At 38.3% G+C, this 16,188-nt stretch overlaps 1 protein-coding gene across 4 annotated transcripts in view; it reads right to left on the reverse strand.

Annotated features, from left to right (window-relative positions):
• The window catches only part of LOC142338765 (uncharacterized), an 84,795-nt gene that overhangs the window by 26,214 nt on the left and 42,393 nt on the right, over positions 1-16,188 (reverse strand). Inside the window, exon 1 of one of the 4 annotated variants that reach the window (XM_075388616.1) lies at positions 15,030-15,498. The exons of 1 other annotated variant lie outside the window; for it this stretch is intronic. Coding sequence is in view for 1 of the 3 variants with exons in the window: in XM_075388613.1 (XP_075244728.1) it covers positions 14,829-14,834 (6 nt within the window). In the remaining 2 variants the exon portion in view is untranslated. Of the gene's footprint in view, positions 1-14,529; positions 14,561-14,828; positions 14,881-15,029; positions 15,499-16,188 lie in introns of those variants that run through there. 2 more of the 4 variants (XM_075388613.1, XM_075388617.1) reach the window with 2 other exon arrangements.

Here is a 16,188-nt window from a genome sequence, read left to right on the forward strand (position 1 = left end):
ATGATTCTGACTATAGTAGTGGCGACGATAACATGGTGGCGACAATCCATAATGACCACGCAAAAATAGAACCCCTAAACATGCCGATCAAAATCGGCATTATTTCCACAACACTACTCGTCAACTCCGGAAGCGCATGCAGTATTTTCAACCAATCATTCGCATCACCGGTAGTTAACAGCAGTTCACATTGTTCTGGGTACGCAAAATTGCTAAACCACAACTTCAAACTTTATCCAACGAGCCAATTCAAATCGGAAGAAAAATTCTAATTCCCGTATCGAATAACGGATGGTACGACCGATCCGCCATGTTCACGTTGTCGCAGACGGCTTGAGACCTCTAATAGAACCTATAGCATTACAATTTCCCGATCTCATAACCCGTATTGGACTTTCAAAAAAGCATGTAACAAAACCTAAACTTCATAAAAATTTTCCACATTGACACCAAAAAGGGAGACGCATACCAAATAACTTGCAAGATAAAGCAAAAAAAGAACCCAAAAAGTTACTTGACAAAAGAAAAATAATAAAACTCATATATAATAATAGAAATCAATGTCGAAAAGATCAATCAATTAAACTTGTGCTCAATTCAAAAATATTAAAGACAGCGATCCACCAAAAACAAGTACCAGATTCTAAACAATGATACACTAATTCAATCCATTTCCCAACAATTTAGTGATCCGGCGTCGCAGAACACTACCTACTTCTCTACATAAGATTTGAAATACGCGTAGAGTCAACTGAACTTAGATCCAGTTACAACTTATCATTGTATTTTAAGTATAACAAGCGGGGACATGACAGGCACTTACAGATTCCAAATTGGATTTTGAGTTCTAACAGACATGCCAGTGGAAACTGGCTCAAAGTATACATACTGTTTTCTCGATGACATTTTAGTCGTTAGTAGAGAATCAGAGGAAGACCATAAACAATATTTGATGAAGATTGGATGAAGAAAACTTTACGATCAACCTTCCAAAATGTCACTTTGCTAAATTTTAAATTGATTGGCTTGGTTACCTTATATCACAATCAGTTATTTTGCAGATCGAAAGCAAAACATCGGCAATTTTGTCTTTTGAAGCACAAAAAACTAAACAAATTCCAAAATTTTCGGCTCTGTATTCTATATAAGTAAAATTAATCCATATATTGCCCAAATTAGTCCCCCCATTACGCCCTTTGTTGAAAAAATTTTGCAATTATTTGGACCGAAGTAAATGAAAACTGTTTTAGTGAAATAAAGAACCGCATCGAGAATGCAACATGAAAATTGTCACTATAACCCTTAGCTCGAAACACGTGTTATATGTGACGCATCTTGTTCCAGTCTTGGAGCAGCTCTTGAAAAATTAACTGCTGACGGGAGGAAACCAAATGTTTTCACATCTTTTTTCCTAAAATCTTATGAGGAGAGATAAAGTGTTAACAAATTAGAGCTCCTGGTTGTAGCGCGGTCTAATGAATACTTCAAAAATTATTAGTACGTTAAACAATTCAAAGTTATCACAGATCATAGAGCTCTGCTTTCAATACTGAAAGAAAATTGTTCTAAAATAAATCATACAATAGTCGCTTAACTCGCTGGGTAGATAGACTTTTACCATTCCAATTTGAAATTGAGCAAATGTCAGTCGCAAAAATGGGCCGAGTAGATTTCATCTCTCGACACCTTAATCAAAAATAAAAAAAAGGTGTCCGCTTATGATGATGAATTTATTGTGGCTAAAAGTGACCTTCTTTCCTTATCTTCTTACTCCTTAAGTCCTTAAGTTTAAAATCTAGTCAATCCGCACATCATTTGCACAATTTACCAAAATCACATGACCCCGAACCGTGAATCACAACTAATTGTGATCATACCTAAAGTTCAATAAATAATATTCACACAATTGACCGTCGCATACACAAACATGAATTTTATTCATCCCCCCTATCGCAAAATCCATTAACAAATACCAATTATAAGTCAGAGAATTCCAAATATGAATAACCCGCGTCGCAAATACCAATTAACACTACACTCGCTAAGCAAAAAACACCCCAATTCACGCATGCTTTACTAATTCGGAATGAAAAGTATTCCGTTGGGCGAGATATTCATTTACTTAAGCCTAATATTCAGCTAAATAAGAAATACTCCGAACATGTTTCCAAAAGTCACCAACCAAAAACAAATTCAGTGCTTTTTTGTCCAAAACAACTCTAGAACTCAGTCGAATCAACTTAATCCTAAATCTCATATCAAGTTGTCTAAAAGATCTGAAATTAAATTCAACTCAACTAACAAAATCACTATGCCATCCCAGAAACGAGTCACCCGAGTCCAATTTCATGACTCCTCCTGCCCAGCGAATCCACCCTCCACCCCTTCTACCTCCTCTAGCACAGCGAATCCTCCCCCAACTACAATTACCTCAATTTCCGCAACAACATTTTCCGGTGTTAGCACTCAGCTAAACCCAAGCCTCCAAATCCCAAGTTCTGATAATATCGGTCGAAAAGTATTCAGTAAATCACTCATAGCCTCCCTAACTAGAAAAGACGCGGCCCTCAAATAGCTGCGTGATAACTTTTCAACTTATAACGACTAAAGGAATTAAATCTTTATATACACGCTTACTGTCGGGATCTACACGTCCACTCTGGCTGCGTCTGCATAGACGAGAAAGTAGCGATCCCGAACGCATTACGCTAGGCGTTCATTGATGACCTCCACGCAAGCCATCCCGGTACCTGGGGAATGATATACATGGCCACGCACTGCTGGTGGCCATAAATGAATCGCGAACTCATAATGAAGTCCACAGAATGCAAACCGTGTACAGCAACTGGTAAGAATCTTAAATCTGTAATTCCCACTAATCAGTTTCAACCGCATATACCGTGTGCCAATTTTTGATGAAAAAAGGACTGAAATATACTTCTTAGCTGCAATCTACGAGGTATTAACACCGGGATTAAATATCTTAAAATTAAGCCCTATTACATCATTCAATAAGGAACCTGGTAAAGCTGTTGTGACCATCAGAAACAGTGACATCGCCAAGTTCGGACCGCTACTAGAACCGCAAACTCCATTGAAACTTTACGCTTACCGCCGAGGGCCTCGAAACAGTGAGAAACTACTAGAGGAAAGAATACAAAGCCGCATCAAGGAGCACACGAGGAAAATCAAAGGAGACAAAAAGATGAAACATCGACAACGCGAGCCGGGAAGCGGACTTTCATCATCTCGCCCCAATATTGCACGCGCAAAGCAAGGGCGCATTACCAAAAATGCCGAACTTCCCCGCTCTACGCAATCAGCTTGACACTTTCCAATTCGATTCGCAAAACGAACTCTTAAAATCAGCTCCAACTGCATCTACATCCGCTTTATGTAGATGCTCCAACTGCAGCTCCAACTGCATCTACATCCGTCGGCGTTTATGTGATACCTTTGTTCAATAATTATCTTCCAGTTTATTTAGTGCAGTAAAATTCTGTACGATGTTACATTTTATTTCATTTTAGTTTGCGCTTCATTTCTAGTTAATCACAATTTATTTATTTCACTTTTGCTGTCTCAAGGTACGTTTCATTCATCTCATCTTGTGTTTCGCGCCTCATTGTCAGACATGTCTGATTACTTGATCACGTTTGATTATAATTACTCAAGTTATACTTTCAGTTTCTCATATTCAAAATCAGTTGCTTCTCCTTCTTCTTTCTCTCACGTCGCAATTTCAGTAATAGAATTAAAGTGCTTTTTCGCTCCGCAAAATTCAATACGCAAAATAATACGCTCTCGCATAGCAAAAGCCTACATCAATTATGTAGAGTACGAGAGGGTGTGAGACAGCACCGCGTTTATGTTTTGCGGTGGATGGCTTACAACTATCTGGACTATTTAGCACTTTGATACTATATTAGCCAACCGGTTTTTAGTGTGCTATGTGTGTGCATTAGTTCAAATGATTACGTGTAATTGTTTTTGATTGTTTAGAGAAAGGAGAATCACAACCTTGTGGTACCGAAAATAATCCTGTTGGCTTTTTATTAGCTACAAAAGAAATGCAACAGCATTTCAATTTTGTTGTAATTTGGACGATGGGAAGTTGATTTTTAAGGGTGAGTCGATGTAGCAGCAAATTTTACGACGCTTAGTTTTTTAAACAAACCAGTTTTCATTACAAAATTGTGCAAGGCAAACCAATGCTTCTTTTTTATATTTCAGTTGTGTCCTAAAAGGCGCATTGAGCAGAAACTTTTCTTGCTATCTATCTCGAGCGTTGAACTTACTTCATAACTCAAAATTCCAGTACAATTTTGGCTCTATGACATTTTAAGTTCTTGATTAACCACAATTGTTATTGTTAGATCTTCAGGACACTTTTGATTCTCTCGACTTTAAATTTACAAAAAACTCTCGTTAAAGATCTTTTGTCCTAGATTTCGTGACAGCACTTTAATTTTTGCCGCACAAATTTTATCGCAAAAAATTTTCGCTTTTTCTGTTTCTGTCTACTTTATTTGCTCCGTGCTAAATATTTCCTTGTTTCCGTGTTTTCATGAAATATCGTCACTAACCTTCAGTCGCTGAAAAGCATATTTTTACTGTTTTCCCACTTCATTATTGATTTTTTTCCATTGCCTGAAAAATTGATGTAACCCAACCAAACGCGCCATTGCTTACAAGCGACATGCAGTCAAAATTTTAACGATAGGTTTTCAGACGTTCAATTTAGCAATTTGGGGAAAAACTTCCGCACCAAAGTTTTTTGTGCTTAAGTACTTCATTTTGACTTTCTGCTGTAATCTATTTTAGATTACAGCAATTTTTAGCAGCAATATTTTAGCAGCAATTATGAACTAGATTTAACTCAAACTAGCACCCCTCATATTTGTACTGTTGGTTTTTTTAAAGGCAACGCTGCTTAGGCTCATACCGGTTGCTCATAATCATGTGCTGTAAGATTTAATCCAAAAGCTCGCGCGTAGTTTTCTGCGAAGAAATCTCGAAGCGCCGTGTTATATGCAACAATCTCTACCCAGCCTTTGCACAAGAAAGGGATCTTAAAACGATTTTTTTCTATCACGGCGTTATATATAGCAATTATTTTCCTTTAAGAATTTGAGAATGCCCATGGAAGCATACATAAAACATAAAGGTTTCTGTATGAATCTGCAACACTATTATAAAAAACCAAAAAAAATATGAATAGCGCCAACCAGTTTTTTTGCTAATCACATTGCATGATTTCTCTAGCCACAGTCTATAATGAATGTTTTGCAGATCCCAATTTGCAAGTTTTTTCTCAAGAAAAGGACGCTAGTTAACTTTGATAACAACTTTGATGGTCGTCGCATGGGGTGAAAATCTGGTTTCCATGATATTCATGAACAGGTGAGTTAAGTCAAATACTTATAGTTCTTGGTGTCTATTACTTGTAAAAGTTTGTAAAAACGAAGTTTTAAATTTGTTTATATTTTGGTAAAAACAAGTTGTTGCTTTACAGTTTGAATTTCATAACCACTATATTGGTATATGGCCAGTGGGTATTGCTCATACATGGACTTGCAAAATACACTAAATTTAGTAGTGTATTTCAACAAGCATAAATGGGTGAAATAGTTCTTAGAGTTTTTAACTAAAAAGATAGTAAAATATCCCACCCACTTCACGATTTATCATATCTTTTAATGTTTTGTGTTGAAATTATTTGTTTATCAATTAATGAAAACTTAAACACTGTATTTCAATGTGTGAGATGCAACAAACTTCCTTTTTGTAATCTGGAATACTTATACGATGAACTTATGTGCTTAAAATTGCGTTTGGTAGATGTACAGAGCAGTACCTTTTTCAAATTTTAGTTTTTTCTGGCCAAAATTTTGTTCCAATAAAAATAATGCTACGCAAAATCCAATTAATTTTTCGTTCATAACAGTTACATTTTCAAAGTTTTAATCGGAGATTTTCTCTTACTGTCCTCCCCTCGCCCTCCCAGCTCTATATAGTTGATATATTTGCGCTCTCAACAAGCGGGTTTTTTCTCAACACAACCCAATCGATTAACTGAAATAAAAGCATATTTACTATCTTTCTGCAAAATTTATTTGGTCCACCCAAATCTTGTGGCCAAAAACGCCAAAAAATGTGAAGTTCACGCTCTCGTTTCATCCAAAACTTTGTTTCTGTATATATGTTGAATTTGAAACTTCGATTTGTTAGTTTTGGTAAATGCAACTCGTATATTTGCATGCAAAGTAAATATATGTTTTAGTGATCTTCTCTGTTTCTGCCCTCCCCCAAAACTACACAATCAGTCTGTTTCCAACCCTCAAAATGTATTTTTGGTCCTGTGAGATGTTTTTTACCGAAGTCATTCATTTCAACGATCAACGCTAAGTTAAAAAAACATTTATTGTTCATTGTTTGCTGACATTATAATCCAATTTCAATTACCGTGTGTGGCCTAATTTCAACACTTCTCTGCTTCATTATGTTGTAAGTATTGTTTTTGCATAAACGTTGTTGTGGCTGAGCTTACTAACTCAGTAGCCAAAATGAATAGCGCTTCAAGGCCATTTGAATCATTAAAGCTAGAATAGCATGAAGAGCGAAAATTAATGCTACATTCTATCGAAGCCATACGGATTTGTTCATTTTTTTCAACATTTATACTTAGCAACTATTATTAATACACAACCGTCATACATGAAGTGAAACTGAAACTCGAACTATGCTATTACTGCCACGTACTCAAGTGTTCACAATCACACAAATTGAGCTCGACGGAGTAAGAGATACCCAACCTAGTAAGCCAGATTCGATGAAGTTTCAGAGTGTGCGGGGCACCGAAAAAGGTATCCCGAACCCCAAACTCACTGTATTCAGAGAATCTTACGAAATAGTGATCTACAACCAATCAGAGATACAATTTTGATATGTACGGCATAACAAAAAGAGCTTGAAAAACTATCAAAATTCAGAAGAAACTCGTTAATTTTGTCTTATTAAACTGGCATACAGTGCGTATGGGAGCACACTTTCTTGAGCGGCAAATTACATGTTATTTTGTCTGGTTTCTGTGGATCATATTAGTGATTGTACAGTTTTAACTTTACTTTAACTTGTGAAAAGAGAATTAACTTTGATACTCTCTAATTTTCATTCTGAGATACATAGTTCCTGCGAAAGAGAAACTTTGTGCAAAGCACATAGTCAGCTGCTCCTACTGGTTTTAACAAAGCCTAGCATAGTTTCATACTGGTGTTTTTGAGGCCAATTTATGACTAGAAATTAGTTATTAAAGCGAATATTTGGAAATTAATTAAAGCATTTTCTTTGCGTTTGCGCTTTTTGGTTACCTAATTAACCTGGTTAAATAATTATGCACTCAAGAGAGAAGTCTATTATCTAGGTCTGTACTTCAAGATAATTTGAATTTTCGATTTAAAAGTTGAGTTATTAAGAGAACTCAACAAAAACTTTATTGTTTCACTTTGACTTATTTTGTTATTCTGAGAGAGACAAGTTTGTTATTCAGCAAAGCTCAGTGATTAGTTTTTGAGACTAATTGAGCAAAAACTAATGCAACGGTAATCTACAGCATAACGGATAATACGAATCACAAAAGTTAACTGCAAAAACAATATCTGGACAGATTTGAAACCGCTGAAACGAATTGGGAGGTGTAAAGTTTTCCTTGAGTTCGATAGGAGACCAGCCGTTACATTTGCTCCGCTGACCAAGACAGTGGAAGGCAAACTGTTGTCCACTCTGATGAAGAGAGTGCCGAAGGCACCAGCCAAAAAGAATCAAACGAATCAGCAGCGCAACACCAGTGAGGCTGAGCGAATGGTGCGAGTGCAGTTCACAAAACACGTTGAAGAGTTGACCTCGCTTAAAAGGAACCACCAAAGCAAAAAAACGGCAGCCAGGCAATCCAAGCACAACCCCAAGAGAGGAGTTTCAATCAACAGCTCAAACGTACGACAAGAAGTTCCAAGATTTTGTGGAAGAAGTTAACACTAATATAGGCGACCCAACAAACTAAAGGTCCTCTACCAACAGACCCTTCAGCTTCTAGAGGAGGAAATACCTGCGCAACTGCAGAGTCCAAACAAGGTTGTGCCCTATCAAGCTAATTTTGTTTAAGAACATCTGAAAGAAGCAAGAAAGTGCAAAGCAAGTTTGGACTATCATTAGCTTGCATATATGAGCAAAGGCACGCAACCAGCAGTGAATGAAGAACAAAGCAACACAAATCAAGCAGTGAATGACAGCGAGAACAACAATAACTACCCAACGGACAACCTAGTTGCTCAAAGAGTACAAAATGGAGCGACAGCAAGTGGCCAAGGGACGGAGAATGCTTCGGAAACATCTTCATCAAAGCAACGGTGTGAGGAAAGGAAGAAGAAATTCGATATCGCATTCAACACTAAGATGCAGCTGGAACAGGCACGGTTCGAACGGAGGAGGCTGGAGCTGAAAATGCAAAAGAAGGAACTGGAAACTAAGCATCAACTACTGGAGGAAGAGCGTGAGCAAGAGCGCAAAAGGAAGAGAACAGCATTAGACAATGATGATGTTCGTTCCAATCAACTAGTGCTCGAGACAAATCACCCTTCAACTGGACCCCAAAGACAAGAGATGTCTCAGACTGGGCCAGTAGGATCGATAACTTTCTAACGACAGAACGATCAACAGCTCGCTTCGAAGCAATCACTCAAGTGAACAGGCACAGTCACTTCTCAAGATATCGCAGTTCACGAGACCGATACTCAAGTGTTGAAGACGGGGACGTTTCCCCCAGAGCTGGTGTACTACGATACAACAGTGGGTATACAGGTAGCAGTAGCTTACCTTGAAGTTGAACAGCTTCGATGGAAACCCCTCGAATGGCAAGAGTGGTTCATTGCTACAGTGGATCAACGCCCTATACCAGACTCAGAGAAGATGAGCCATCTGAAGACTCAACTGACAGGCAAGGCAAGGTCAGTAATCTCTGGAATGGGCTATTCTCGACAGTTTTATGGTGCTGCATGGAGCATTCTGGAGAGGAAGTTTGGAAGGCCTCATGTGTTCATTGATGCACAGCTGGAGAGTCTTGTTAAAGCAAGTCAGGTGAAATCTCACGACGCAACAGGTCTGATGAGTTTTTCAGTTATTGTTTCAAAATTCGTGAATGCGCTCAAAGAGTACAAGCAGATTGGTGATCTGCAATCAAGCTCGTGACTGTATATGGCAGTAGATAAACTACCTCAACTTCTCAAAGAGAAGTAGTGGTTCTATATTGATGATAAAGGTGAAGATTGGCCTGAATTGATAATGTTTGAAAAATGTTTATCTAGAATAGCTTTTGGGCACGAAGGGTTTTTAGCTTTCAGGGGAGAGCGAAGAAAAAAAGACCGAAGAGGCACAAATAGAGACAAACGGTTCTCAAAAACATCGAACATCAGTGCTAGTTCGAACGTGAAAGAAACGAAGCAAATGCAAAGTGACTACTGCTTGCTAGCTGATGGCACTCATAAAATATGGAACTGTCCACTATTGAGGAACATGAGTGAGGCTACGCAGTAGTGAGGAAGCAACGCTTATGTTACAGATGTCTAGGAAAAGGACATGCAATCAAAGATTGTAAAGTCAATGCGTGCGGTATCAATGGATGCATCAAGAAGCACAACCGATTGATACACTCAGAAAGCCAAATGGACGAGGACAATCAGGCAGTCAACTTAAGCGCAACAACAATCAACCAGAGTATGGAAGTTACAAGACTCCTTCAGATAGTTCCTGTCAGAGCGTTCGCAATACAGAGCTGTGGCAACCGGCTGAACACATAAGTTTTCCTCGATAGCGGATCAACTATTTGATTCATTGATTGAAGTGTGCAAGAGATGTTACCAGCCCAAGACGCCGATAAGGCGCTCAACATAGCTGGCATTCAAGGAACAAAGGATATGAAGACAGCAAGGGTTCTTCTCAAAATAAACAGACTTCATTCAAAGGTGCATTCAATCGAAGCGTTTGCACGCCCGTCAATCTCCTTGGTGAACACAAACTACAACTACAACTAGCTGACGCAAAGCTTCAATTACTTAAGTGTTCTACCCAACAAAAGCTCCATTTTGATGGAAGTTGGCATCATCCTTGGGCAAGATGCTTATGAGCTACAACGCCCATTGGACTACAAGATAGGAACACCAAGTGAACCTTTCACCGTTCTAACAGAGCTAGGATGGGTAATCAGTGGACCCATGACGGCAAAAGAAGACAAAATGTTTGTCATTTTGCCTTCACAAAAGATGTGAAAGTAGCTGAGATTATCCAAATCTGGTGGGACATAGAAACCTATGCTTCCAAAATCACCGTCGTCGGTCAGTCAAAGAAGGAACTGCAGGCACAGAGGGTTCTAGAGAGTACGACGAAGTTCACAGGCGAGCGGTACGAAGTGGGAAAGCTGTGGATTGAACCAGAGCCAAACCTACCGAACAACTACAGCTGAGCATTGGGTCAGCTTTACTCACTGGAGTGATGATTTCGAAGGGACCCAAATGTGAAAAGTTTGTATCAACAGTCAATGGATACAAATGCAGAAAAGGGATCCATAAAGATATTGGACGAGACCGAAGTGAAAGACACCTTCCGGAAATAATGGTATTTGCCCACCAATCAGTACTAAACCCGAACAAGCCTGGCAAAGAAAGACTGTTGTTGCAATGCTCATCAAAGTACAAAGAAGTATGCCTAAACGACAAAGTACTAGCAGGACCTGATCTGCAACACGGCTTGATTGGAACAATCTTTAGATTTCGTGAAGGACAATTAACCCTTACAGCTGACATCTAATCGATGTTTCTACAAGTGCAAGTTCCCGAACAGAACAGAAGTTGCTTGAGGTTCTTATGGCGTCCAAGAACCAACGAGCACGTTCAGATTTACGATTATCAGCGTCACGTGTTTGGTGCTAAAAGTTCTCCAACTTGGGCAAGCTATGCCCCAAACGAGTGGGACTGGACAACGAAGAAGAGTATCCAATAGCAACAAAGGCAATACAAAACAACTTCTACGTAAACGATTTCATCAAATCAGTAGAAACCCCTGAAGAAGCAACTGAGGTCTTCAATCAACTACAACCTCTTCTCTCACAACATGGATTCGAATTGAAGAAGTGGATAAGCAACAACGATGCAGTTACCGAAGCAATCCCAGAGGACTTGAAGTCAATCTCAACACGAAACAATTCGAAGAGGAACCCAATACGGAAGGATCCTCAGTGCTCAGGGATAACTCAGAGGAAGATTCTATCACTGGTATCTTCATTATTCGACCCGATCGGATTTTTTGCTCCGTTCAGTGTTCACATGAGACGACTTCCGAAACGCATCTGGACTAAGAATGGACAACATTGGCGCAGCGAAGTGGAGCCTGGCAAAGAAGACGAATTCCTGAGATGGAAACAACAACTTCCAATAGTGGCTGAAACAAGCATCGATAGAAGGTACTTCAACAGAGAGGACAGAACTGAACTTCATGTGTTTGCTGACGCATCTGAAGACACGATGTGTGCAGTGGCCTATCTACGTTCACAAAAAAAAATACTCAGCTGACTTAGCATTTGTCTTTGGAAAATGTAGAGTGGCACCGATGAGGCTCTCAATACCCCGATTTGAATTGCAAGCCGCAGTCATGGCAGTGAGATTGAAGGAAATAATAGTCAAGGAACGGAAAATAAAGATAAATAGTTGCAGTTTTTGGTCAGACTCAACTACAGTATTGCAGTGGATACACATTTCTCATTGTAAGCAAAAAGTGTATGTAACCAATCGATTAGCTGAGATACTGGATGTAACTGACGTTTCACAGTGGAAACACGTGAGCGGTATCAACAACCCCGCGGAAATTGGTACCAAAGCAACCAACATTGAGGAACTCAGGGGAAATGAGTAGCTCACTATGCCGGCCTGGTTGAAGCGACCAAAAAGTGAATGGCCAGTGCAAGTGAACCTAATCTTTGCATCAGATGAAGTGAATATACCCTCAACAATCTTCATGATACAGGCTGAAGAGAAGAAATCTGGTAATCAGTGGGAACGATTCAGTAATTTTAACAGACTAGTAAATACAGTGGCATACGTACAGCGAGCATTGAACAAATACAAACCAGCAACACTTGTAGTCAGCATTGAAGGAAGAGAAAAAGCAAAAGCAACAATCTTCAAGTTACTACAGCAAGAACAGTTTGGTGAAGAGTTGAAACCTCTCAAAGCTGAAAAAAATTCGAAGAGGCAGCAAAATCCTACAGTTCTCACCCTTGCTAGATAGAGAAGGAATTATTCGAGCCAACGGCAGAATAGGCAAAAGTCAATTAGACTTCAATGCAAAGCATCCATTTTTGCTACATTGGAAACATCTAGCGGTGATTCATTCTTGCGAAACGAGCACAAGGACAATGAACACAAAGGCACTGAGCATGTAAGAAGCATTGTTCAGCAGAATATATAGATCTTTGGCATACAGAATGCCTTAAGCTCAATCAAGAACCAGTGTGTTACCTGCAAAAAAGGCAGACCACAAACAATAGCACCAGCAATCGCAGATCTACCCGAAGAGCGGTTAGATGCTTCAACAGATTTTACGAATGTTGATGTTGACTACTTTGGCCCTTTTATTGCAAAGATTGGGCGATGAAACGAAAAGCGATGGTGTTGTCTTTTCACATGTCTAACTATGAGAGCGGTGCATTTAGGAGTAGCACCCAAGCTGAACACAGAGAGTTGTCTCAGTGCAATTCTGAGATCTATTGCACGAAGAGGCAAACCAAGTACAATAATCAGTGACAACGGGACAAAAGTTGTTAGACCTGAAAGAGAGCTTGCAGAGTACGTTGCGGCATGGAACAAAGAGGGGATTGAAGAAGATCTAATTCAACGAAAAATCAGATGGAAGTTCAACCCCCCGCAGCCCCTCACTTTAGAGGAGTATGGGAACGGTTTGGGAGAAGTTGCAAGAAAGCAATGTATGCAGTTTTGGGGAACAGATCAGTCACCGAGTACGTTCTTCCAACAACGATGTGTATTGTTGAGCAGACATTGAACGCAAGACCGTTGACTCCAGTCAGTTCAGATGATAATGACTTAGAAGCATTGACGTTTGCAGGAACGTTTGCAGGAACGTTTGCAGGAATGTTTGCAGGAACGTTTGCAGGAACGTTTGCTTACACTATCTACCATGCGAAGAAGAATTTGTGGAGCATCGAAAACTCTGTCGACACACTCAAGCTTATGCAAATCTCATATGGGACAGGTTTCGTAAAGAATATCTGCCAACTCTGAACAACCGGCGAAAGTGGCGATATACGGCGAGCAAAATCTTGAAGAAGGCGATATCGTTTGGTTGATAGTAGCCAATATTAATAGCGCTTCACGGCCATTTCAAGCATTAAAGCTAGAATAGCATGAAGAGCGAAAATTAATGCTACATTCTATCGAAGCCATACGGATATGTTCATTTTGTTCAACATTTATATTTAGCAAGTAGTATTAGTACACAATCGTCATACATCAATTGGAATTGAAACTCGAACTGGGCTATTACTGCAACGTACTCGAGTGTTCAAAATCACACAAATTGAGCTCAACGGAGTAAGATATACCCAACTTGGTAAGCCAGATTCGATGAAATTTCAGAGAGTGCGGGACACCGTATAAGGTATCCCGAACCCCAAACTCAGTGTATTCAGAAAATCTTACGAAATAGTGATCTAAATCCAATCAGAGATGCAATTTTGAGATGTACGGCAGTATAAAAAGAGCTTGAAAAACTACAAAAATCAGAAGAAACTCGTTAATTTTGTCTTATTAAACTGACATACAGTGCGTATTGAAGCACACTTTCTTGAGGGATAAAATACTTGTTATCGTGTCTTGTTTCTGTAGATCATATTAGTGATTTTACAGTTTTAACTTTACTTTGACTTATGAAAAGAGAATTAACTTTGATATTCTGTAAACTTTCTTTCTGAGGAACATAGTTCCTAAGTAAGAAAAACTTTGTGCAAAGCACATAGTCAGTTGCTCCTACTGATTTTAACAAAGCCTAGCAAAGTTTCAAATTGGTGTTATTGAGGCCAATTTATGACTAGAAATTAGTTGGTAAAGCGAATATTGAGAAATTAATAAAAGCAATTTCTTTGCGCTCGCGCTTTTTTTTTACCTAATTAATCTGGTTAATTAATAATGCATTCAATAGAGAAGTCTTTTATCTAGGACTGTACCTCGAGATAATTTGAAATTTCGATTTATAAGTTGAGTTATTAACAGAACTCAACAAAAACTTTATTGTTCAATTTGAATTATTTTGTTATTCTGAGAGAGCCAAGTTTGTTATTCAGCAAAGCTGAGCGATTAGTTATTGAGACTAATTGAGCAACAAGTAATGCAATGGTAATCTACAGTATAACGGATAATACAAATCACAAAATGTAACTGCAATAACACAATATCTAGACAGATTTGAAACCGCTGAAACGAACTGGGCGGTGTAAAGTTTTCCTTGACTGTGATAGGAGAGCAGCCGTTACAATCGTATATGTAAGTGAATGAAATGCAAACTATATGCTGGAACCTGTAGAAGGGGGGGGGGTAAATGGTCGTCGGGGATTTAACAGAAAAGATCCTGTTTCAATTTACTTAAGCATGTATAAGTGGGGTTGCAGAATTTCGGGTGGGGGGGGGGGGGAGGGGGGACTACAACAGGAAATATCTGAAGCTCAATATGTGTTTATAGACATTCTTTTTAAAAAATAACAATAAACTAACAGTCATCAGGTTGCCGAACGTTCGTAGCTGCACGTTCGAATAATAAAATGAGTTGTTTTAATTCAATCTTCTCAGTTCTTGTTTAGTGAAATTTTTCAATCCAACGGGACTTGAATAACAAAACGGTACTCAACGCTGTAAACTCGGTAAACAAAATGTCTACCAACTTTTTATCAAGAAAAGATTTCACTATCTGCTTACCGTAAGTTGAAAAGTATGCTTTTCCCAAAGAATTGATTACATGTTTATAATCAGTTTAAAAGCTGAAAGGGCCGCGCGTGAATAAATGCCCGTCTATAGCTGTGGGGGTAAATTTGATACTTTGTGGGATGAAATTTAAGCTTACTCATTAAAAATAATTACAATTTGAAAGTAGCCAATCTTTTCTTTATCCAGTACTATCAATTCTGTACTACAAGGATAACATAGCCCAGCGGTAGTAATTTTGAAGCCTCATTTTGCCCAAATTTCAAAAGAATACTCAATTCAAACCGCAGAATTGTTTCATGCGAGGAAATCAGAGTGAAATATTGGGAAGGATTTTTGATTTTTTATTTGAAAATGGCAATTAATTTTTGCATCAGCTTGTTGTGTTTAATTGGGACTTGACTTAAAAGCCCATTCAAGTGTGGAGATTTCGCTTTGAACAAATACAATTTACACCTCTTTGAATTTGAAAATGTACATCAGATGGGAGCGAGCCAAGTGACTAAATTTTAAATCACAAATTCAAGAGCTAAAAATGTCTTCAGTGTAAACGATTTCCCCATCTCACATCAAAAGCAGCTCAAAAAATTTTCTTTATATTGATAAATTTATTTGGTATTTCACAAAAGGTTACCAACAATAAGCGGGCAAATTGATTTATTATCCGCATATCCTGTTTCTGAACAATAAAATTACCAAATTGTACCAATGATCTGTTTTGAAATGGTTCAATAAGGAAAAATCAGTTCACTGTCACATATAATTTGACGGCTAATAGGGCAAACAAACAACTAGCGCTCTTTTCAAAACTAGGTTAAAATCTGTGAAAATAAATTATTATTGTCAGAAGTGGCTGTTATCCGCTATAATGATTGGTCATTAGCAAACAGCGTTTCCGATATTTTCTCTCTTCGTTTTTGTAGACACTGATAAACAGTTATCTCAAAGAAGTTCAAATTATGACTAATATCAACAGGTAACTTCAATGATATAGTGAATTTTAAATATTATGATAGTGAATTTTAAATATTATGATAACACCAAAATAACTACCAAAATCTCCAATACTAAAAAATGTGATAAATTGTTAGCAACAGATTCGTCAATTTTTAACATTGGGAGTATTTGCATTAATATGTATAGAACGTAGAAA

The sequence above is a fragment of the Convolutriloba macropyga genome, chromosome 1 (genome assembly GCF_964194025.1).
Source record: "Convolutriloba macropyga chromosome 1, txConMacr16.3, whole genome shotgun sequence".
In the NCBI taxonomy this organism is placed as follows: domain Eukaryota; kingdom Metazoa; phylum Xenacoelomorpha; order Acoela; family Convolutidae; genus Convolutriloba; species Convolutriloba macropyga.